Source organism: Vulpes vulpes, chromosome 12 (genome assembly GCF_048418805.1).
Source record: "Vulpes vulpes isolate BD-2025 chromosome 12, VulVul3, whole genome shotgun sequence".
In the NCBI taxonomy this organism is placed as follows: domain Eukaryota; kingdom Metazoa; phylum Chordata; class Mammalia; order Carnivora; family Canidae; genus Vulpes; species Vulpes vulpes.
In genome coordinates, this window is record NC_132791.1 from 35445444 (window position 1) to 35470388 (window position 24945).

Here is a 24945-nt window from a genome sequence, read left to right on the forward strand (position 1 = left end):
AGGGTGCCAAGATCATTCAATGAGGAAAAGAATAGTGTCCTTAACAAATGGTGGTGGGACAACTGGATATCTACATGCAAAAGAATAAAGTTGGACTTACTACATCACACCATATTAACAAAATAACTCCAAAAGGATCAATGACCTAAATATAAGAACTCAAGCCATACAGTTCTTGAAAATATAGGGGTAAATTATGATGACTTCGGATTTGGCAGTGCATTTGTCTCAGATATAACACCAAAAGAAAAAAATAAACTGGACTTCATCAAAATTAAAAACTATTGTACATCAAAAGACATTATCAAGAAAGTGGAAAGAGACACCTACAGAAGAAGATATTTGTTCATCATACATCTAATGAAGGTGTAATATTAAGAATACGCAAAGGTCTCTTACAACTCTTACAACTCTACGAGACATGCTAATTCAAAATGAGGGAGCAGCCCTTCTGCATTATTGATAAGATTATTAAATGGAGCAACTGTTATGGAAAACAGTGCAGAGTTTCTTCAAAGAGTTAAAAATAGAACTCCCATTTGACCCAGCAACCCTGCTTCTGGGTTTGTATCTAAAAGAATTGAAAGCAGGGGCTTAAATAGATATATGGACATCTATGTTCACAGCAGCATTATTTATGCATTGGTGGTTCAGTGGTAGAGTTCTTGCCTACAATAGCAGCATTCACAATAGCTAAGAGGTGGAAGTAACCCAAATATTCATCAACAGATGAATAAACAAAATGTATTTAGATACAATGGAATAATCTTTAGCTTGACAAAGGAAGGCTTCTACATGCTACAGCATGGATGAATTTTGAAGACATTATGTTAAGTGCAATAAGCCAATCACAAAAAGACAAGTACTATATGATTCCATTTCTATTAGTTTGACTACTTGAGATGCTTCATATAAACAAAGTAGCATGGTGGTTACCAGGGGTGGGGTAAGGGGGTGGGTGGTAGGAAGGAGGAGTTAATTCCAGTTTTGCAAGATGAAAAGGTTCTGGGGAATCTGTTTCACAACAATATGATATATGGATATATTTTAAAGGTTTATTTATGAGAAAGACAAAGAGCTCATGTGAGCAAGCGGGAGAGGGGCAGAGAGAGAGAGTGAGAGAGAAAATCTTACACGGGCTCCACAGTCAGCACAAAGTCCAACATATGGGTCTGGATCTCTGGATCCTGAGATCATGACATGAGCAGAAGAATTCAGAGTCAGACACTTAACCAACTGAGCCACCCAGGACCCCTGTGATTATATTTAACACTACTGAACTGTATACTTAGAAGCTATTAAGATGGTAAATTTTGTGGGGTTTGCCATAGTAAAAAAAAAAAAAAAATACATAAGAAAAACCTGAGGAGGAGTCCTGGATTTTACTCTTTGCCTCACATGAACTCACTACTACTACTACTACTTCAGTGAAAACCATTAGAGCTAAAGAAAACATAATTGGGCAAAGTACCTGAATAGTTTCCTAACTCTCCACAGAAGATATACAAAAGGCCAACAGGTACATGAAAAGATGCTTAACCTCATTAGTTATAAGGGAAATGCAAATCAAAACCACAATGAGGCACCACTTCACACCCTGTAGAATGTGGAAAATAATGAAATAAGTACTGGCTAGGATGTTTAATGGGGACAGGGCTTCCCTTCTAGAGCCAGATAGAGGTGGTGGATGCACAACTTTGTCAATGTACCAAATGCCAATGAATTGTTTACTTAAAAATGACTAATTTTTTTATACTAATTTCACCTCATTACAAAAAATTTTCACAGGTTTTAAATGTCATTTGACCAACATTTTGTACATTAATACCAGACCATCAAACAGGATTTAGTAGACTGTTGCAATTTTGAATGTGAAACAGGCCTAAACTCAAATCTTTGTGATATTGAAGTGGAAGATGGTATGTAATAATCTTGGAAAGTAAAATATTGTTTACCTGAAATGCAGCAGTTTTTATTTCTTTTAAAAAATAGAGTACATAAATAATAGACAATCAATGTTCCTTTCTGCAGGACACGGATTGAGAGTGCGGGCTTCAGAGTTGGACCTTCTGGGGTCCTATTTTTTTTCTTCCCAGGACTATCAAATATGTTGTATCTTTCTCATGGCTTGTGTCCTATTATGAGCTGCATCACTGTGGACTCAAGATTTACTAAAATACATTCACTTAACCTCCCTCTACTGGCTGGCTCCATACTACCACACTGTAATAGACTAATAATACCTACCAGAGCTGGGGTTATGATAATTTAACAAATATTTACTGAGCACTTGCACTTTGCTGTGTCCTAAGTGTTCCACAGTGAAGGTCAGACAGCGGCGATGGCCTAACTTATCTTCTAGAAGAGGGCATAGACCATAAACATACTGAGGCCGGAGAGCTAGGCTCTTGTCTCCGAGTCAAAGAACGAATCTCCCGGACAAAGGAGAGTGAGTAAAGCAATAGAAGTTTGTTAAGCAAGGAGACAGAAAAACGCTCTCAGGAGTGAGAGAGGCCCCAACAGGGTTGCCAACCTGGGCCCCCACCGACGGTCTTTTATTTAGAGCTGACTAGGGAGTTGTGGCCTTATCATTTTAGTGACGTCTTGGCTTGAGTAAGGACTGGTGGTAACATCTTTAACGGCTTCTTTTTGGGGCCTGGTTATTTGTTGGTCACAGGTGGCGGTCCTATAAAAGACACTTAGGGCAGGGGGTCTGGTTTGTTTCCTTACCTCTGGGTCGTGGTGGTTGTTAACACCCCAGCCTTTAGGGGATTTCTGTGAGCCGATCCCGCAGCCCGCCACCTACACCTAGCCCCGTCTGTCCCTTACTCAAGACCATTTACGTATCCCGATTATGAGAAAGGAGAGCAGTGCTATCCCAGAGATAAAGAGGAGGACACTATCTTAGGTAGCCAGGGGGCCAGGAAGAGCTTTTCTTGGGAGGGACACCTCACCGGAACGGACCTGCATGCTATTAACACGCGGCGACAGGTGAATTTGGGGGAACTTGCAAGGTCAGGGGACTGGCAAGTGTTTAACTGCGGTGGGAAATGCTGCGTTTCCAGCGAGAGTGACGTAATTTTGCGTTGTAAGAAGATCCCAGAGGCAAGGCAGAGCCGGGAAGGCTGGACTTAGGGTAACGGGTTACTGGCCTGCGCAAAAGGGCAGGTGCTGTGCTGGGACAGGAGCACGAGGGCTGCAGAGCGGTCGGAGGACGGGCAGACAAGCCCGGCCTGAAGGGCGTCCTGCTGCCAGCAGCCGGGCCAGCGCGGGGCCAGCCTCAGGCGGTGTCTCAGGCACAGGACAGGCCGACAGAGCTGAACTCCGGTCCCGCCCTTCTTTCCCGGTACCTGTAAAGGCAGTGTCGGGGACCGAGCCGGCCTCCGCCCCGGCTCAGGGGAGCGCCTGACAGCCACCGGCGGGGAGCACAACCTTCAAAGAATCACCTGACCGCGACCGCCGGTCCCTCCCGGCCCGCCCCACGCTAATTAGCCCCGCCTCCGGAAGTGCCGCCTACCCGCGCTCACTTCCGCTATCCCAGGCTTCCGCTTCTCTCGCGAGAACTAGAAGTGCCTATGAGACGAGGGCTAAGCGGAAGTCGGGTCTCTTTTTCGTGGCGCCTCCGAGGCGGTAGGCCGCTTCAGGATGAAGGTAGGAAGTGGTGGAAGCTTTTGAAATGGGCTGGGGGAACATGGATCGGGCCCCCCAGAACACTGCCTTGCCGCAGCCCTCGTTCTCCAAAGTCCTAGGTCTAGGTGGAAAAGGGTCTGAGGCGGGAGAAAGCTTGCCGCGTTTGGGTGCAGGGGTCCTTGGGAGAGCGGATGGCGAGCGATTACAGCGGGAGCCGCGCCGGGCGGGAGCGCCATGGTGGCGTCCTCAGGCCCAGCCCGACAGACGCGGCCGTGCTGCCTCTTTGGCTGCCTGTGGGTCGGACGGGCCGCGGCGGGTCCTTCGCCCCCGGAGGCTTTCCGCGAAGCTCGAGGAAAAATGAGGGCCCGATCTTTTAGTGCGCTGCTTGTGCGTTATTAATGTGCACACACGCTTTAGCGGATGAGACCGATACGTCAGGGTTTCTGCTCCTTGTCTGGGGTTGACATAAAAGGCTTTGTGCAATGGGATTACCTTTGTAAGTGGCTCTGCGGTTTTCTAAAACTCTTTCCCTCCCCTTAATCCTTAGCTGAACATCTCTTTCCCAGCTACTGGCTGCCAGAAACTCATTGAAGTGGATGATGAGCGCAAACTGCGTACCTTTTATGAGAAGCGTATGGCCACAGAAGTTGCTGCCGATGCTCTGGGCGAGGAATGGAAGGTTGGTTCCCGAATGAAGTGGTCTCGGCTCTTTGATAGCGCTGTTGGCCACAGGTGGAGTAGCGGGGTTCGGGCTCCACAGATTGGGGCTTCGATCTGGGGTTACTTCCACGTGTCCCTTCAAGGTAGCGCTATTACCCTGCGGCGTTATGGACCTCAAACGGGAGAGGACCCCTGAAGTTCTGTGGGAAGTGCCAGCAAGGGTGGTTTGTGGGTTGGTTGCTCGATTGTACTTTGGTTTCATAACATGACTTTTCCCTCGCTGGAACGGCTACATCTAGTAAAAGAGGTTAGGAATAGGACTTGACTGAATTTGCTGACTAATCTTGGCATGAAAATCTAGACAAAACTGGGTGACCTGAGAAAACTGAAATTCATACTGTTTTTCGCACACCCCCAGGATTTAAGGGCCGTGATCCTTTATCTCACAACGTGTGGTTGTGTCCCACAGGGTTACGTGGTGCGAATCAGTGGTGGCAATGACAAACAAGGCTTCCCCATGAAGCAGGGTGTCTTGACCCACGGCCGCGTCCGCCTGCTGCTAAGTAAGGGGCATTCCTGCTACCGACCCAGGAGGACTGGAGAGAGGAAGCGCAAATCTGTTCGGGGTTGCATTGTGGATGCCAATCTCAGTGTTCTCAATTTGGTTATTGTGAAAAAAGGTGAGGTTTACTTGTGTTCTTGAATTCAATTTTTTGTTGACATTGTTTGAAAAGCTGATAATCCAGATGTTTTTCATTTGCATTATCCACAGTTTCTTTACCAGTGCATAAACAGTAATTTAGAGTTTTTGTTTGTAAGAAAGTTGTGGAATTAAAAAGGTCTGATCACTTCCTCTTTTAGGGGAGAAGGATATTCCTGGACTCACGGATACTACTGTGCCTCGTCGCCTGGGGCCCAAAAGAGCCAGCAGAATCAGAAAGCTTTTTAATCTGTCAAAAGAAGACGATGTCCGCCAGTATGTTGTTAGAAAGCCCCTAAACAAAGAAGGTACGAGGATTTTGCTTAATTTCATTGTAGCATCTTGTATGCATATTAGTAAATGTATTTACGGGGAGAGGGTCAAGACAGACACTTGTTAAATCTGATGCTTGTCTGCAGTATTACAGTTTTACTTGAAGTTTTGCCTGTGCTCCTGATGTAGAAGTTTATCTGAAAATAAGTTATCAGAAGTTCATTACTTTTGGGTTAGGAATCGGTAAAATGATAGAAAATTCTGGGACTATGATTGAAAACCCTCAGTCCCACCACTTTTGCTTTCTTTACATATTAGAGGTTCTGTCTGTTTACAGAAGTAGTGCTTTCATTGCCTGAAGTTGCTTTTAACTCCTGGCTCTTAATCTGAGCTATGGATAGGAATAGTAGGAGTTGTGGCTGTTAGAAGAAATACACTTTATTCAGAATACTAGAAGCAGGTGTTTGGGGTTTTGGAGTTTTAATATTTTAAGATGGCATACAGATACGCAGTTTGTTAGAGGACATAACTCCTCACTGGTGAGGCTCTGTAACGTTATTTCTCTAGTAAAGTGTATGCATATTTACTTAGGTTATGTGGAATAAAAAGGATGTCAGTTCAGGTTGGGTTGTCCTGACAAATATGAAAAAAATTGGTTGGCACTGGGGATTTAAGCCTGGCATATAGCAACTGCTCATGCGTCACTCCAAATACCTGAACTACCTATGTGCAAGGTAGTATAAGTATTGATGGTATAGTATAAAAGGACAAGTTACTCTCATATGGTTTACACTTTAAAAAGAAATGCCAGATACATGGTGGTTGCCCATTTTCAACTCCCCTGGCAAGATCACCAGTATAATAGGTGTTCTAGTTAACAGGGTGTGTATAGAATGGTTCTTACATCTTTATAATTAAGGGATGGGTTGACTTTTTTTTTAACAAAACCTGAGCAGTTGAGTATTTCGTTTTAGAATATATGCTTGGGCTATGTTTGTTATTCCCACCAGGCATCTATTAAACTCAAAGACTTCTGTTCCAAAGCAGATCTATAATCCATAGAATTTGGGATGTGTAGATGACACAGGCTAAATGAAGATACTCTATGAACAATGTGCTGCACGTTCTAACGTTAATGGTTTCATTCCCCAGACTGGCAGGATCTGCCTTGGCAAATACTAGATTTGAGCATAAATAGGATTTCAGAGTGTGGTTAGGATAGTGGTGCAGGTGGAACTTTACTTAGTTTTCATAGATAAGTAATATATGCACAGTTAACACAGTTTTAAAATAATGTCCCTGTATCTTACAGTATAAAAATGTATCTAACTGTGGAAGAGAAATCAAAATTGAATAGGAAAAAAAGCTTGAGGTAGGACTTCAGTCCCCCAAACAGTAGCTTAAATTGATGTGTGGTCTTGAAGTTGACATCCAAACTAGTGTAGTTTAATGAGGTGTCTTAGGATTAAATGTGCTAATTAGGAAAAGACTGGCACCTCTTAGACAAAGTTAATCTGTTTACTTCAGAAGGACTTACCAGTTTACATTGATAATATTTAGCACATCTTGGCTTTTTGTTAAGGTAGTATTTCAAGTTAAACAGTGGTTCAGATTTTACCTCAAAGGCCTCACAGGTAAGTGTTCCTAGATATTCCTGTAATATTAAAAATGTAGATGTAGATCCTAATGAACATTGAGAAGTGATTGAATCATCTGAATTTTCAGGTAAGAAACCTAGAACCAAAGCACCCAAGATTCAGCGTCTTGTTACTCCACGTGTCCTCCAACATAAACGTCGGCGTATTGCTTTGAAGAAACAGCGTACTAAGAAAAATAAGGAAGAGGCTGCAGAATATGCTAAACTTTTGGCCAAGAGAATGAAGGTAAATCAAGAAGATTGAGGGAGGGAGAGTCAGGCCTGACTTTGGATTTTTAACCCAGACAAGCTATAACTGTTTCTTTGTTTTGTTTAGGAGGCCAAAGAAAAACGCCAGGAACAGATTGCCAAGAGACGGAGGCTGTCCTCTCTGAGAGCTTCTACCTCTAAGTCTGAGTCCAGTCAAAAATGAGATTTTTCTAAGAGTGACAAAATAAATAAGATCAGACACCAAATCTCTTGACTTTTCATTGATGACAAAAATAGATAAATGGAGGGTGAGATCATAGTAAAGGGAGTATAGTTGACAGTGATCTGATGGTGGATGAAGTATGCAAGAGATCATTGAAAGTGCTGTCCTTCAAGGTGAGAGGCTGAAACCATATGGTAACACTGGGAGAGATGGGCAGACCAGGGTTTCTTTGAGGAGGGGTGAGTGGCTCTGGAAAGGTTTCTCAACATATAAGGGGGTACCTGTTTTTCAGCAAGGCAAGGAACAGTTTGGGGGAAATGAAGGACTAGAACTATTAATCTGTTGTACACTTTATTTTGAGGAATACAGTTTTAAAGATCTATACACAATACATGAAAAGTGCCCTTAAGAAGGTGGACATTTGTCATAAAAATACCTTGTTAAAAGCATAGTTCATTGATAGCATTTTTAAACAGTTCACAAAGCTTTTAAAACCAGTGCAAATTTTATTAACAAAAGCTTTTCAACTCTAGTGAATTGTTATTCATGCATTTTATGGTTTCACACTGTGCCTTTACAAAGCACTTGGATCCATGAAGTATGCAAAGGAAGGAATCTACTTTTTCTAATGAAACCTGTCTAGTTCATAGTAATTGCAGTTAAAATGAACTTTTACAGACTAGAAGGCTCTTTAAAGGCACGTTAGGTTTTAAGGGCAAAGAACTGGAGTTTACATTTTAACCACAGGAGTAGGATTTTCAAACTGCTTTAACAGGGACTGAAGCTGTGCTTGGCAATTAAAATGTGTATGAGTCACTTGGGGATCTGACCAAAAATGCAGATAGTGATTCGGAAGATTTGTGGCCCCAGGTTATACATTAAGTTTCCAGCTGATAGCAATAATGCCAGCTCACAGACTGGACTAGCTGAGAATTGAGAAGATGATTAGAAAGGAGATCCCCACATGTATTGAAAAGCTATAGAACATGAAAAATCCTAACTTGCAGTTGTTCTATATAAATTAAGGTCAAACTAAAAAGGCTGAAAAGGAAAGTATTTGTAAATGATTACCAAAATAAAAATAAAATATTGTAGTGACTTAAAGGCAAGTCTGGTGTATAGCCCAGAGTCCTGTACTAACCAACACCTGGTTGATTCTAATGCACAAAATATGAGAACCACTACCCTACTTGTATTAGGGAGTGCAGTCACTGAAGGGGACAAAACTTACTTTTCAAAAGGATGTACCAAGAATGAAGCAACAATTGAATATCCCACAATTATGGGGAGTCTTATGCTTGCTTAAACATGCAGGATGCTATAATTAGCCTATAAAATGCAGCTAAAATTAGATTAAAACCAGTATAAATGCTAAGCATCTGGACTTTGAGAGACTAGAATTTCTTAGGTTTTTAAGTTTCATACATTGCTATAGTTGCTATAAGTCATTCTAGACATTTCTAAATCTGTGGATAATGACTGCATATCTAGCTTTTTGGTTTTGTTTGCGGTGAATTTTTAGTGGTCCCCTTTCTGTGGTAGGTGCTAGAAAAGGCCTTTATGCACTTTGAACACAAATCAGTCCCTATTTCTAAAGGAGAGCAGCAGGTTAAGTTTCCAATGTATAATGGCTGAGTTCTAGAATGTTATAAAAAGTTACTAGAAAATATATACTTTGGTACAGAAGAGCCAAATCTTAAGTGAGATCTTTATTACATATCAATAGGAAGTGCTTTGGTAAGTAATTTAGTTCAAGTTAAGTCTACAGAGAAGAAATGGGAAAACAATACTGGAACTCTATAAATAACAAAGGTTAGAATTGTACACATTTCAGAAGCCTTAAAAATGTGACAGACAAGCACAGCAAACTTAAGAATTTTCCATTTTATTCAACCTCAAGTTTATATGCAAGGTAATTCCAAACTTTGTTGCGGCAATACGTGTTGAAAGTACCAAGTGTTAAGTTGCAAAAATATATACTCTGAGACAGTGCAAATGATCCACTTTTAAGGTATTGAGAGTTGTACATAATTTCTGACAAGTTATTTCACTTAGCAATTCCATAATAAATTGAAGCAAAATCTGCATAGGTTAGATTAACCCTGAAATGTTGAAAGACTGGTGTGCTAACAATTTTTAAGAGATTACACCAGGTGGGAGATTTGTGCTTGTTAACTGTACCACCTGGAAATATTTTTATCAACTGATTAGTCATCTGCATGATTACTGTAAAAGCACACATAACCACTGGCTTTTTAAACGATGCAGAGAGTTAAGGCAAACGTTAACTGTTCTTGAGGGCAGTTTTTAATGAAAGGCATGATAAATGTCAGGCATGTGAGGTCATGATTTTCTTGAACCTACTGGCAACAAGCTCAATAAGCTTTAACATTTTAAGACTTAATTGATCCATCCTAAAAAACAGTATTTACAAATGCACAAATAATAAGCATACAAATCTAAATATTATACAAGAATAAAATTTCTGTGTGCAGTGCAAGTTTATCCACAGGTTTTTAAAAGTGACCAATAGCAACAATTTATGTACCTGAACAATTTCAGATCCAAAAAATAAACACGAGCATTTTAAGCATGTTCCAATTTTGTAAATTATGAGGCTGACTTAATTTCATTTAAATTATATGATTGGCTCATTTACTCCAATCTTAAAGCTGTTGCAAATTAACATGATATTGGGAAGAGGATGAAAAGTAACTTGGATATTCATGATACAATCCACTAGGAAGAGAATACATAATTATGATGGGTGAAGATATAGAGGCAAGGCTGTCATCAGACTTTAATTTTGATTAATGACTACAACTGAGTTTAGTAGTAGTCCTTTAATAGTTGAAGACCCCTTTAAGAAAATTGTATTGCAACACGCAGTCTAAGAATTTTAATAAATATAATATGGCTGTACATACAAATACCTACACAGCCACACATATATACACACATACACAAATAGTTGCTCTTATAATTGAAATTTCATTTGTTTTGGGGTTAGTCAAGTTTACATTAAACTGCTATTCCCCAAAACCAATAACTTCAAATATAAACAAAATGCCAAGAATGAATATCGTTTCTCATTATCAAACTACACATACTGAGAAATCCAATAACGGTTTTCAAGCAGAGGCAAGTGAAACATTCAGAAGTTGCAAACCTTCAGATATTAACCCTGGAATACTTTTATGGCATTTTTACGTCGCGAGATGATTGAGTATAAGTTACATTTCATATATATTGTCCCAAGAGTTAACTTCATTTCACTTTCATCAATTGTTAGCATTTGGAATAAACCTGGATGTCTGCCAACTGAATCTATTCCCTCAAGCTTTGTGTGTTTTAAAATCTGGTGAACATCTTATTTAAATGAGAGGTGCTCCAAAACACTTCCTGCACCATTCCACACTGATACTTGGTGGAGCATCAATTTTCTGCAACTTTTCAAGACTCTCTGAAGATAGATTATTGTATGCAAGTCCATATTCATTGTCAAAAGCCTCTGAAAGACATTTTCAAAAATGCAGTTGTAATTTGTTAAACAAAAGCTGTAAACTGAAAAATGGTAATCAAGTAATTTCATATATATCTATAAACTGCATATTTGAAAGTAGAAATCTTTTGAAAGGTTAAGTGCATTTACCCATACCAATTACAATTTTATAAATGACTTCAGAAAATGAACCTCCTTTAGTAATCCTTAATTAACCAACTTACCAATATCAATATTCTCTCTTCCAAGAGATACTAATGATAAGAAGAGGATTTCTCGGTATAAACTCCTATAAAACAAATATTTTTAAAGTTAATAGGCACAGCGCATAAAAATACATACATGAAGGTTTTGTAAAATGGTGTAAAATAAGTTCTACAGTCTAGTCAACAGTAATGTGTCCATGTCAGTGTCCTAGTTTTGACAACACTACAGTTAAGAGATGTTATCTTTGGGGGGAAGTTGGGTGAAAAATATGCTGAACTCTAGGCTACTTTTGCAACTTACTTTGAATTTCTATTTCAAGTTAAAAAGTTATGGATAAAAAATGTTAGGGATGTAAAGTTTCATACCAAAACCTACTTTAAATGGCTTATTTTAACATTGTTATAATATTTTAAGACCATAAGTACAGTTGACCCTTGAACATGGGGTTGAATTTCATGGGTCCAGCCAGCCATAGTATTTTTTCCAATACAGCAGAGTACTATAAAGGTGTTTTCTTTAATAGCTCTAAGAATTCATTATATAATACAACATACAAAATGTGTTAACTGTTTATCATATCATTGGTGGGACTTCTGGTCAACAGCTATGAAGTTCTGGGGTAGTCAAAAATTATACATAGATTATCAACTGCACGGAGGGATCATTTAAGGGTCAACTATAATAGGTAACTGTTTTAACTCTACTTTCCAACTAAAATTTGCAAAAGCAGTCACCTCTCATTTGCCGCTTGACAAAGTAACAATTTTTAAGTGAGTTAGGAGTCTAAACCCTTGGACACGGTATAAAAGGTGGTATGGTCTCTTTGCTATTTAACCCAACAATAAAGGATGAACTATATTTATTTGGTTTGTGAACATAAAAGTGTCACAAATCAAACCTTAAAGATTAGCTTCTTAGCGGAGTTGTTAAAAATGAAGGAACGCTTAAGAAATGAACTGATTTCAGAAATTAACATAGAAAAAAAATTAGAGTAATGCAGATTCTGATAATGCGTCATATGATCTTTGTGTAGAAGCTTCAGAAGCCAAAACACGTCATTTCTAATTTTCCTTCCCTGCCTTAAAACTACAGATGCTTGAAACTACCTGCTCTTTAGACTGTGAAGGTCGGTCATCTCTATCTTAACTTTTGAGATTACAAAAGGATCCATCCATTTTCATAATCCATGCTCTATCACTCCTGGGGTTATCTTCAAAGATGCCATAACTAAAGAAACTTGTAAAGGACCTGGAAACTTAGTATTTGGTAGAATTTATTATGTCACCTTTTCTGAAGTTTCCACTGGAAAATTCACTAACATTGAGACTGGGATGAGTACTGATCTAAAGTATGTTAGCAGATAATAGTAAGAGGATTAGGAAACCTCCATATCCTTTGGTATTCAGTCTTTTCATGACTTTTCTAAATGGTTTCTATTCATAAACAGATTTTTGTTTTTTTTTTTTATGTCCCACAAAGCTGTGCAGGTATGACAGGGTCTGAACAAGTAGTACAATGTATAACATCACTATTACCAAATTCATAGGTTTCCAGTGAACACCAATAATGTTCCCAAAGACTCAGTACATTTTAGACATGAATGAATTACCTCCTAAAATTTAACCTATTCCTCCACACAGAACTTTTAGTATGTTTGCTCAAGTATGAGCAGATACATTTGGGCAGCACTTTTGAAACAATTAGGTGTTCTACCCTGAGTATGTTTCTTTTATACCTAGAGATATTTTAAACATGAAATTATTTTGAGTGGCATGAAGCAAATACTGGATTCTTACCTTTGTCTTTTCATGTCTGGTTTTATTAGCTGTGAAAGTAGATTGATGGGCTTAAGAACATCATTATGTTGAATACTCTGCCTGATGGTTTCCACTAAAGTGCTTGTTGCTTCTTGTTCCTCTGACAGGAGAGACAATTTCTTTTCAGAATCTAGTAAAAACACAGTAAGAATAATTATTTTATTTTTATTTTTATGAATTTTTATTTATTTATTTTTGATAGTCACACAGAGAGGGAGAGAGAGAGAGAGGCAGAGACATAGGCAGAGGGAGAAGCAGGCTCCATGCACCGGCAGTCCGATGTGGGATTCGATCCTGGGTCTCCAGGATCACGCCCTGGGCCAAAGGCAGGCGCCAAACCGCTGCACCACCCAGGGATCCCAAGAATAATTATTTAAAAAAAAATTTTCCCCCAGACCTGTAGCATTTTCAACATCACCATCCCCACCCCCACCTCTTAAGGGTAAAATTACTTGTCAATGTGACCAGCTCAAAACTACTTTTCCTACTTTCTTCAGATAGGAAAGGCCTGTCCTTTTGCCTTTTCCCTGAATGCAGGGATTCCTGCTTCAAGCTGGGATGTGATAGCTTGTACTCCAGCAGCAATCTTGTGACCTGAACCAACCTCAACCAATGGGAAGGGAAGACCCAACACCAGGGACCTGGGTTGCTGATGAAAGAGGAGTTGCCTACCAATATATATTAGGTATATACAGGGATTGAATCATGCTAACATTAAAAATATACAAAATCAGGGTGCCTGGGTGGCTCAGTCAGTTAAGTGTTCAACTTTTGGGTTCAGCTCAGGCCATGATCTTCAGGTGAGAACAAGGCCCAACAGGGGCTCCACCTACACTCAATGTGGAACCTGCTTCAAGGTTTTCCATTTCCCTTTACTCCTCCTTCTGTTCATGCTCAAATAAATAAATAAATAAATAAAAATAAAAATAAAAATAAATCAAAAAAGTGTTCTTGACCCAGGGAAAAGGGAAAACTTTAATACTGCAGGTAACTCCAGCAACCACACAATTTGATTTACACCCATGTTAGTTGAGATGGAATATGTATCCAGTGGCTCCCCAGTCAGCCTCATTTACAGTGTCTGTCATAAAACTAGTTATTGTATTTTTCATACAACACAGCCACTTAATAAAGGCAACTAGTAGAACTTCATTTGTGTTCAAAGAAACAGCAAAGTTCTCTGTTATAAGAGGAAATAATGGTTGCTATGTGTTTTGATTCTAGCTCTTCTACCTGCTACATGATGACCTTTAAATATATTTGATTTTTATATTCTGTGATTTTAGAACCTAACTGAAATATAATCTGCAACTTCATTGTTTCTCCTATAACTCAGTTTTTTAATTAACAAAGAACTTTGTTCTTTTTCAAGATTGTCTGAGCTATTCTGGGTCCTTTAAATATCTACGTGAATTTTAGAATAGGCTTGTCAATTTCTGTAAAAAAGACACCTTGATTTTTGGTAGAGATTGTGCTGGATCTGTAGCTCAATTTGGAAATACTGCACTGCCATCTTAATATTAAATCTTCCAATCTATAAACATGAGATTTCTTATCATTTATTTAGGTCTTCCTCAGTTTTATGCTGCTTCTGCTTTATTTTTTCCTATTTTATTATTTTTTAAAGATTTTATTTCAGAGACAGAGCATGCAAGGAGGGGGAGGAGTAGAGGAAAAGGGAGAGAAATCCTCAAGCAGACTCCCCACTGAGCTCGGAGCCTCATGGGGGACTTGATCCTGGGACCCTGAGATCATGACCTAAGCAGAAGAAATCAAGAGCCGGATGATCAGCCAACTGAGCCACCTAGGCACCCCTCTATTTTATTCTTTTTAATGCTATTATAAATGGAATTCTTGTTTTCATTTTTGGATTATTCATTGAAAATATATGGTAATACTTAATTTCTATGTATTGATCTTATATCCTGCAATTTTGCTGAATTTATTACTTCCATATAATGTGTCTATTCTTCTTAGGATTTTAATCTGTTAGAGCATATAATCTACAAATATAGTTTTGCTTCCTCCTTTCCAATTTGGATATCTTTTATTTTCTTGCCTAATTGCTCTAGTAAGAACCTCCAGCATAATGTTGAACAAAACAGGAAAAAAGACATCCTTGCCTTGTTCTTGTACTTAGGGATAAAGTATTCAGTCTTTTACCATGAAGTATGTCAGCTGTGGGTTTTCATAGATTCTCATAATCAGGCTGAGGAAGTTTGTTTCTATTCCTAGCTTGTTAAGTGTTTTTACAATGGGTGATAGATTTTGTCACATGCTTTAGCTGACTAAGCCTATTAAGTTGATCATGTGGATTCTGTCCTGTATTCTACTGGTATGTTAGATTACATTACTTGATTTTCAAATATTAAACCAACATTGCATGCCTGGGATAAACTACACTCACTCATGATAAACAGTCTTTTTTTCTGTATTGATGGATTTAGACTGGTAGTATTTTGTTGAGGATATTCATGTCGATATTCATAAGTGATACAGATTTTTTTCTTATGGTGTCTGGTTTTTTTCTATCTGTATCATACTGGTCTTCTCACCAAATCTCCACTATTTCCAAGAGTGCTCTTGGGCTTGAACTTCTCCATACTGTTCCAAATAAAGTCATTTCCTTTGGGGAAGGTTTTAGAGCTCAATGTTCTGATGGCCTGTTTCTTCCCTTGGGTAAAAATCTCTGAGCCACTGTTCTAGAGTTGGGGCTGGGAACAGTGGCCCTTTTCTTGGAATGACACTTCTGCTTTGTGAACGGGGGGGTTGGGTGGGAGCAGTTGATTCTGGGCTTTTCAACTTGTCTCTCCTGGCATAATACCTCTATGAGCAAGATGGGCTGAGAACTGAGGCCCCTGTATTCGTTGCTTGCTGAAGCTGAGATAGAAATGAATGGATGCCAGGCGGAGGACGTGAGCATCTATCTCTTCTGGAATTTAGCCTCTACCTTATAGAGCTGGGAGAATGAGAACTGCTGGCAGTCTGTCTTTCCCAGGGAGATGCTGTAGTTCTTAGCTGAGAGCTGGGGGTAGAAGTGGGGAGTGGGAAAGAACAGAAAATTGTAGCTCAAATGCCACAGAAACTTACTGTTTTTACTGAAATTCAGTATATTTTCTTGAACAAATGTTTTGTTTGTTCTGTACCCTGAGACATTACTTTCTAAAAATTTTTATTTTTGAGGGGTGCCTGGCTGGCTCAGTCAGTTGAGTGTTCTGCTCTTGATTTCGGCTCCGGTCATGATCTCAAGGTCATGAGATTGAACCCCAAACTGGGCTCTGCGATGGGCGTGGAGCCTCTTCCTTAGGATTCTTTATCTTTCCTCTATCCCCCTACCCTGTTCATGCTCTCTCTTAAAAAAAAAACAAAAAACTGTTGAAGTATAGTTGACATACATTTTATTATTATTTAAGCATTTTATTAATATATGTTATATATTGATAATAATATGGATAGTATTCAGGTGTTCAACACAGTGATTTGGAAATTCTGTATTTCATCACAATAAGTGTATCGTCACCATCTGTCATCATAAAACACTGTTGACTATATTTACTTTGCTGCAGTTCTCATTCTCTGTGACTTTATTATATAACAGGAAGTTTCTATCTCATAATCCCCTTCATCTATTGTGTCCATTCCTCACCTTTCTCCCCATTGGCAACTATCAGTTTGTTCTCTAAATTTACGACTCTCTTTCTAGTTTTTTGTTTTTTTAGTTTCCACATATGAGTGGAACCGTACAGCATTTGTCTTTCTCTAGCTAATCTCATTTAGCATAATGCCCTCAACATCTATCCATTATACTGCAAATGGCAAGATCTCATTTTTTTAATGGCTGAGTAATATTCCATTACGTAATATTCCACACACATCTCCATTATCAATTCTTATCTGTTGAGGGACACTTGGATTACTTCCATATTTTGGCTACTATAATGCTGCAATTAACACAGGGGTGCATATATCTTTCAAATTACTGTTTTCTGTTTTCTTTCGGTAGATACCCAGTATTACTGGATCATATGGTATTCTAGATTTAATTTTTTTAAAGATTATTAATTTATTTATTTATTTGGGGGGGGGGGGCAGACATAGGCAGAGGGAGAAGCAGGCTCCATGTAGGGAGCCTGACGTGAGACTTGATCCCGGGTCTCCAGGATCACACCCTGGGCTGAAGGCGGCGCTAAACCGCTAAACCACTAGGGCTGCCCCTAATTTAATTTTTAAATTTAAAATTTACAAACCTCCATACTGTGTTCCACATTGTCTGCAACAATTTACATTCCTACCAACAGTGCACAAGGGTTTCCTTTTCTTTACATACTCACCAACACTTGTTAGCTCTACTTTTTGATACTAGCCATTCTGACAGGTGAAGTTCACTGTGGTTTTGATTTGAATTTCCCTGATAGTGATGTTGAGCATCTTTTTATGTCTCTTGGCCATGTGAATGTCTTCTTTAGAAATGTCTTTTAAGGTGATCTGCCAATTTTTTAATTGGATGGTTTATCTGTTGAGTTATGGAAAGTTGTTTTTTTTTTTTTTTAAGATTTTATTATTTGACAAAGAGAGAGAGAGAGAGAGAGTACAAGCAGGGGGAGGCAACAGAGGGAGAGGGAGAAGCAGGCTCTCCACCAAGCAGGCTGCCTTTTCATTTTATTGATGGTTTCCTTTGCTGTGCAAAATAGTTTTACTTTGATGTAGTCCCAACAGTTTATTTTTGCTTTGGTTTCCCAGCTTGAGGAAACACATGCATAAATATGTTGCTTATGCGGAAGTCCAAAGAGATTACTGCCTAGGTTTTCTTTTGGAGTTTTAGATTTTAGGTATCACATTTAGGTCTTTAATCCATTTTGAGTTTATTTTTGTATAAGATATAAGAAAATCACCCAGTTTCATGCTTTTGCATGTAGCTATCCAATTTTCCAAGCATCATTTATTTAAAAGACTTTTTCTCCATTATGTATCTCTTGCCTCCTTTGTTATAGAGTAATTGGCCATATAGGTGTGGATTTATTTCTGGGCTCTGTATTCTGTTCCATTGATCTATGTATTTAGTTTAGGGCCAGTACCATATTGTTTTGATTACTCTAGCTTCCTGTAGTAGATCTTGAAATCTGGGATTGTGAACCTCCTCTTTCTCAAGATTACTTTGTCTATTTGGGATTTTTTTTTAGTTCCATACAAATTTAGGATAATTTGTTCTAGTTCTGTGAAAAATGCTATTGGTATTTTTTATACAGATTGCATTAAATCCATATATTGCTTTGGGTAGTATGGGCATTTTAATGATATTAATTCTTCCAATCCATGAACATGGTATATCTTTTCATTTGTTTGTGTCATCTTCAATTTCTTTCATCACTGTCCCAGTTTTCAGAGTACAGGTCTTTTATCTACTTTGTTAAATATATTCCTTGATATTTTATCCTTTTTGGTACAATTGTAAACAAAATGTTTTCTCAATTTCTCTTCCTATGTTATTAGTGTAGAGAAATGCTATCAATTTCTGGGTATTAATTTTTCTATCTTGCAACTTTACTGAATCTTAAGAGTTTTTTTGTGAAGTCTTTCAGGTTTTATATATATAATATCATGTCATCTTCAAATAGGAAAAATTTTACTTTCTCCTTTTGAATTTGGATGTCTTTTAATTCCTTGTCTGACTGCCACAGTTAGGACTTTCAGTAGTACACTGAATAAAAGTGGTAAGGGTAGACACCCTTGTCCCTGATCTTAAAGAAGAGTTTTTAATTTTTTACTACTGAGTATAATGTTAGTGTGGGTTTTCATATATGGCTTCCATTATGTTGAGGTATGTTCCCTCTAAACACCACTTTGTTGAGAGTTTTTATCATGAGTGGATATTCTACTTTGTCAAATGCTTTTTCAGCACCTAATGAGATGATCACATGGTTTTTATCCTTCCTGTTAATCACACTAACTGATTTGTGAATATAGAACCATTCTTGTGTCCCTGAATAAATCCTTCTTGATTGTGGTGAATGATCCTTTTAGTATATTATTGAATTTGGTTTGCAAATATTTCATTGAGGATATCTCCATTTATGTTCATCAGGGATACCGGCCAACAGTTTTCTTTTTACATAGTGTCTTTATTGGGGTTTGGTATCAGGGTAATGCTGGCCTTGTAGAATGAATTTGGAAGTTTTCCTTCTTCCCATATTTTTTGGGTAGCGTAAGAAGACCAGGTGTTAACTCTTAAATGTTTGGTAGAATTCACATGTGAAACCATCTGGTCCTGGATTTTTGCTTGTTGGGAGTTTTTTTGATTACCAGTTCAACTGCATTACTAGTAATCAGTCTACTCAGGTTTTCTATTTCTTTCTGATTCAATTTTGGAAGACTGGGAATTATCCATTCTAGGAATGGATAATCTAGGAATTATCCATTTCTTCTAGGACCAATTTATTGGCATGTAATTTTTCAGTGTTATAATCCTCTGTGTTTTTGTGTTGTTATTTTTCCTCTTTCATTTCTGATCTTATTTATCTGAGACCACTTTTTTCTTAATGAGTCTGCCTAAAAGGTTTATCAATTTTATCTTTTCAAAAAAAAAAAGCTCTTGATTTCACTGATTTTTTCTATTTTTTTGTCTCTATTTCTTTCCACTCTAATCTTTATTATTTCCTTCATTTTAACCTTGAGCTTTGTTCTTTTCCTAGTTCCTTTAGATGTTAGAGGTTAGTTTGTGATTTTTGTCATCTTTTGACATAGGCCTGTGGCACTGTAAACTTCCCTCCTAAAACTGCTTTTGCTGCACCCCAAATATTTTAGACTATTGTGTTTCTATTTCCATTAATCTACATGTATTTTTTAATTTTCTCTGATTTCCTTCATTGACCCATTCTTTGTTTAATAGCATGTTGTTAAGCCTTCACCTGTTTGTGTTTTGTCCAGTATTTTTCTTGTCACTGATTTCTAATTTCACACTGTTGTGGTCAGGAAAGATGCTTGATATGATTTCAGTCTTCTTAAATTTATTAAGATTTGTTTTGCAGCCAACACTGATCTATCCATATGCACCTGAAAATAATGTGTTTTGAAATGGAATGTTCTACATATATCTCTGTTAAGTACGTTTGGTCTAATGTGCCATTCAAAGCCAGTTTCCTTCTTGATTTTCTCTCTGGATGATCTACCCATTGATGTTTAAGTGGAGTGTTAAAATTCTCTATTATTGTATTTCTGTGAATTTGCCTCAATTTCCTGTGAATATTTGCTTTATATATTTAGGTGCTCCTATATTTGATGCTTAGATATTCACAACTGTTATATCCTATCTTTGGACTGATCCCATTATCACTATGTAAGGCTCTTCTTTATCTCTTGCTATACTCTTTGTTTTAAATTCTATTTTTTGTCTGATAAAAGTATTGCTACCCTGGTTGCTTTTGTTTCATTCGCTTTCATTTGGATGGAATATCTTTTTCCATTCCTTCACTTTCATTCTCTGTATATCTTTAGATCTAATGTGAATCTCTGGTCAGCAGCATAGAGATGGGTTTCGTTCCTCCCCCCCCCCCCCCCCCCATCCATTCCGTCACCCTCTGTCTTTTGATTTGAATATTTAATCCATTTACATTTAGTCATTATTGATAGGTATATACTTATTGCCATTTTGTTGTTTTCTGGTTGTTTTTGCAGTTCTTTTCCTTTCTTCTTCTCTTGCTCTCTTTCCTTGTAGTCTGAGGCTTTCTTTAGTGTTATGCTTGGATTCCTTTCTCTTTATTATTATATTTTGTATCTATACAGGTTTTTGATTTGTGGTTACCATGGGATTCAAATGTAACATTATATATATATATATATATATATACCATTCTATAGTAAGTTGATGGTCACTTAAATTTGAACACATTTTTAAAGCACAAAATTTTTACTCCCCCTCCATGTTTTATTTATACAGTGTTCCTATTTTACTTTGTGTATTCCTTAACTAATTTTTGTAGATATAATCCTGTCATAATTTTCTTCTATTTATGGCCTTTTCCTTTCACTTGAAAAATTCTTAACATTAAGGCTTATTTAGTATGGTTAAATCTTTAACTTTGCTTTTGGAGAAACTTTCTCTCTCTTTCAATTCTGAATGATAATCTTGCCACGGGGAGTAGTCTTTGTTGTAGGTTTTTTTGTTTGACCATTTGACTATGTCATCCTCCTCCGTTTTGGCATGCAAAGTTTCTGCTGACAAATGAGCTGATAGATGGCCCAGGGCACGATCCTGGAGACCCGGGATCGAATCCCACATCGGGCTCCCAGTGCATGGAGCCTGCTTCTCCCTCCGCCTGTGTCTCTGCCTCTCTCTCTCTCTCTCTGTGACTATCATAAATAAAAATAAATAAATAAATAAATAAATAAATAAATAAATAAATAAATAAAAAAAAAATAAAAAAAAATAAATATGGATAATATATGCCATATTCTTCTACAGAACCGTATCATTTTCACTTCTAACAGTAGATCAGAGTGGATATGGATCTTTTCCTCCATATCCTCAAAAAGATTAGATATAATAAAGTCTTTTGCCATCTTGATGTAGCTAAGTTTGTCCTTTCCCTTTTTTAACAAAAGAAAGGGATATTTCACTAAATAGTAAGACTGAGCATTTTTTCATGTTTGTGTTATAAACTGAATTATGTTCCCCCCAAATTCACATGTTGAAGCTCTAACTCCCTATGTGACTATATCTGAAGATAGGGTCTTTTATTTTTTTTTTTTTTATTTATTTTTTTTTTTAATTTAAAGGGTAACTAACGTTAAATGAGGTCATAAGGGTGGGGCCCTAATCCAATATAACTAGTGTTCTTATAAGAAGAGAAAAGGACACCAGAGAGATGGAGATTTACACAGGGAAAAGGCCATCTGCAAGCCAAGGAGAGAGGCCATGGGAGAAACCAAACCTGCTGACATCCTGATTTTTGACTTACACTGTCCAGACTGTGAGAAACAAATTTCTGTTGTTTAAGCCACCCAGTCTGTGGTATTCTGTTATGGTAGCCCTAGCAAACTAATATAAGCCATGTAATTTTTCTTCCATGAACTGCCTATTATATTCATATGCTCACTTATCTACTGGGTAGTGCTGTTTTATTAACTCAAAGGACTTTGGAATACTGGATGATACCTCTTTAAATGCCCTGTAAAAAACAGTTCTAAATATAAGACTGAAAATGAAGCCATAATCTTTGAGATTAGTATCCATATAATTTACATTATGATCCTATACCAACACATCCATATTGTTCTTCAACTATATAGAATTTATTCTCCCAATACCTAACTAAAATTGGCAACTGACAGAAAAATCACAAAACATTCTTTAACTCCCTGACACAGTCAAATGGATCAGTACAAGAGCAAATCAATTTGATCTAAAATAGAAAGACTCTTGAAGAGATACTAAAAATTTAAAAATAAAGCAGAATAGTTTGTTTCTCTCACCTCCTTAATTTTATTTTTTCCCCCAGTAGTCTATTCTTCTTTATTGTTAAGGAGTATTCTGTATGGATAGTACCACAATTTGTTTATTCATTCACTTGTGAAAAGATATGTGGGTTGTTTCCAGTTTGAGTCTTTTATGTCTTTAATTCTATTTTACTTACTAAAATTCCTCCATGAGACATACAAAGGTTCTCCTGGTTCCTGATGAAGGTTGATGTTATCCCATAATAGCTGAATATATACAAGTTTGCTATCCTGGGACAGAGATGATAGAGGAAGCTAAAAGAGTAAAGTAGAAAGTATTAGTACCCTAGGCAGAATAATTACCAGTGGATCTAGCAAAGCTTGATTATATAAAACAAATGAGTTCTTTCAAAACTCTGGACCTAAAATTCTATGCAAATTTTTAAATTTTTATTTGTATCTTATGATAAATATTCCTGTTTCTGAAGTGCAAGTTTCTCATTCCTACTTCTACAGATTGGAAAGACAAGTTGGTAACTGGCACAGTGGCCACATGAAAGATCAGTCACCATTACAACAAATTTTAAGGGAAAAGAAAGTCCAATCTTTTCTACTATCTTGTTGTCCAGATTGCTACTTAAAACAAATCAGTCAAAATAGAGTATGATACTTTAAGAAAAGATTCTGTCACGAACCTGGTGTATGTGGGGATGGCTCAGTATTCATGTTCAATATCCCAAAATGAAGGAACTCTAGTAAGCTCACTGCCTCCAACGGGATCAGGCACCCAGCACCAGTACAGTAGGGGCTTCAAAGTCCGATGGCCACACTGTGGTCTTGGCCCCCATCACGTATTAGGTATGCGACCTTATAGAAGTTATTTAACTACTCTAACTTTTAATTATATCATCTTAAAAACAAGGATAAGAGGAGTCCTTTAAAATAAGGTGGTTGTGAGAATTTCAGCTGGGAGTTCAGAATGAAAACTACCTATTCTAGACACCCTTGCAACTAGATATAACCATATAACTAAGTTTAGGCCAAACAGATACACAGATAAATGTTAGGTACAACTCTAGGGAACTATCTAGAGAAAGAAGGCATACTCTTCATACTCTATTTTTATCCTTACTGCTGGCTGGGATGTGGCCATGATGGTTGGAAATAGAGGAAAGCCATCCTGGACCACATACAGAACTTGGAAACAGAGATTACGCACAGCTGAACAAAAGCTAGAAGGATCTTTCAGGTCCCTAACATTATACCATCTCAGTACCTCCTGCCCAAACTCTTCTGTGAAAGAGAAGCAGCATACCTCCTGTTAAGGCACTGTTGTTGTATACTGTTACTTGAAGCTAAATCTCATTCTAACCAACCCCAATGGAGTAGAAGTACTGATGTTGGTACCCTACCTGTACACCTCCATTACAATGTTCAGATGTGAGGATGAGTCCTGGCAAGTTACTAGGAAGGTCCAAACGTCGGAAATACCAAACGAGGTTCCAGAAAATGATTGGATGTTGATTGATGAAAGAGGATGTGTGAATCACTTGGTCACCTTCATTCTCTAGCAAAGATTCAAGTTCTTTACGAAGCACTAGAGGACTCAAGTAGGGCACAGAAACAGGGGGAGGGTTGGGTCTCTTTCCTAAAGGATCCTTTAAAAAATAAAAACACAGGAAGAAGTGAATATTATCTATTCTGTATGTGTATGATTATTCAGTTAGACTATACTTTATCCTTTCAAAATCAGTGAGTTCCACTGGCATACCCTAATGAAAACCTAAGAAAAGAAGGATGCTTGGGTGGCTCAGTGGTTGAGCGTCTGCCTTCGGCTCAGGGCATGATCCCAGGGTTCTGGGATCGAGTCCTGCATCGGGCTCCCTGCATGGAGCCTGCTTCTCCCTCTACCTGTATTTCTACCTATCTCTGTCTCTCATGAATAAATGAAAATCTTTAAAAAAAAAAAAAAAAAGAAAATTTTAAAAAATGAAATACTTAATAAGTGCCCTTAAGTTAAAGGATTACAAAAGAAAATTAATAATCCATATAACAGACCCTATTTTAAACATATAGAGTTTCTCGATTTTTACAAGAAATACATTTCAGATGTTTTATAATGATTCCCCAGGAAAGCTGACTTTATCTTCTTCATACAACTCTGTTAGGAACTGTGTAGTATACTGAAATTTTTTAAAGTTCTTCATCTGCTTATGAAAAATTATTACTTGTGAATTATGCACTGCTGTAAGAAATACTTACACGAGTACACAGATAGTTATAATCTTGTTACATACCACAACTTCCTGCAGACTGTTTGGGAGACTGACTGTTGAAATGCCATGAAATGGTCGCTGGGAAAAGTCAATATTTTGCAGAGGACCTCCAACACTGTGACTTCGAGTCAAAGATATGTTTCGCTTTGACAAACTATTAGGCGCAGGTGAAAATTTCATAGTTTGAACTTCTCCACTGGCTCTCTTTATTTCATCACTTAAAAAAATGAAGAAATGCTGTGTTTGTGCTATAATACAATCTAAACCTGATCCAGCTAGAATATTTTCTACAATAAGTTTTGAATCTACTGAATGTATCAGAGGAGAATCAGTACCACCTTATAAGATTTACATTTTCTTCAGGCATTTTTGTAAAAAG

At 37.7% G+C, this 24945-nt stretch overlaps 2 protein-coding genes across 3 annotated transcripts in view; one reads left to right on the forward strand and one right to left on the reverse strand.

Moving 5' to 3' along the window:
- Positions 1-3112: 3112 nt before the first annotated feature.
- RPS6 (ribosomal protein S6) lies at positions 3113-7375 on the forward strand. The gene is made up of 6 exons (XM_026001458.2): positions 3113-3651; positions 4178-4309; positions 4760-4970; positions 5152-5298; positions 6989-7146; positions 7237-7375. The coding sequence occupies exons 1-6, from the start codon at positions 3646-3648 to the stop codon at positions 7330-7332; spliced, it is 750 nt and encodes a 249-aa protein (XP_025857243.1). The 5' UTR covers positions 3113-3645; the 3' UTR covers positions 7333-7375.
- A 291-nt stretch (positions 7376-7666) lies between these two features.
- Positions 7667-24945, reverse strand: part of DENND4C (DENN domain containing 4C) — a 123123-nt gene continuing 105844 nt past the window's right edge. For both annotated transcript variants that reach the window (XM_072728185.1, XM_072728186.1), the window contains 6 exons: positions 24588-24783; positions 23703-23948; positions 22488-22605; positions 12838-12988; positions 11059-11123; positions 7667-10843 (listed from right to left, as the gene is read on the reverse strand). In XM_072728185.1, coding sequence (XP_072584286.1) covers positions 10707-10843; positions 11059-11123; positions 12838-12988; positions 22488-22605; positions 23703-23948; positions 24588-24783 — 913 coding nt within the window. In that variant the 3' untranslated portion in view covers positions 7667-10706. The remainder of the gene's footprint in view (positions 10844-11058; positions 11124-12837; positions 12989-22487; positions 22606-23702; positions 23949-24587; positions 24784-24945) is intronic.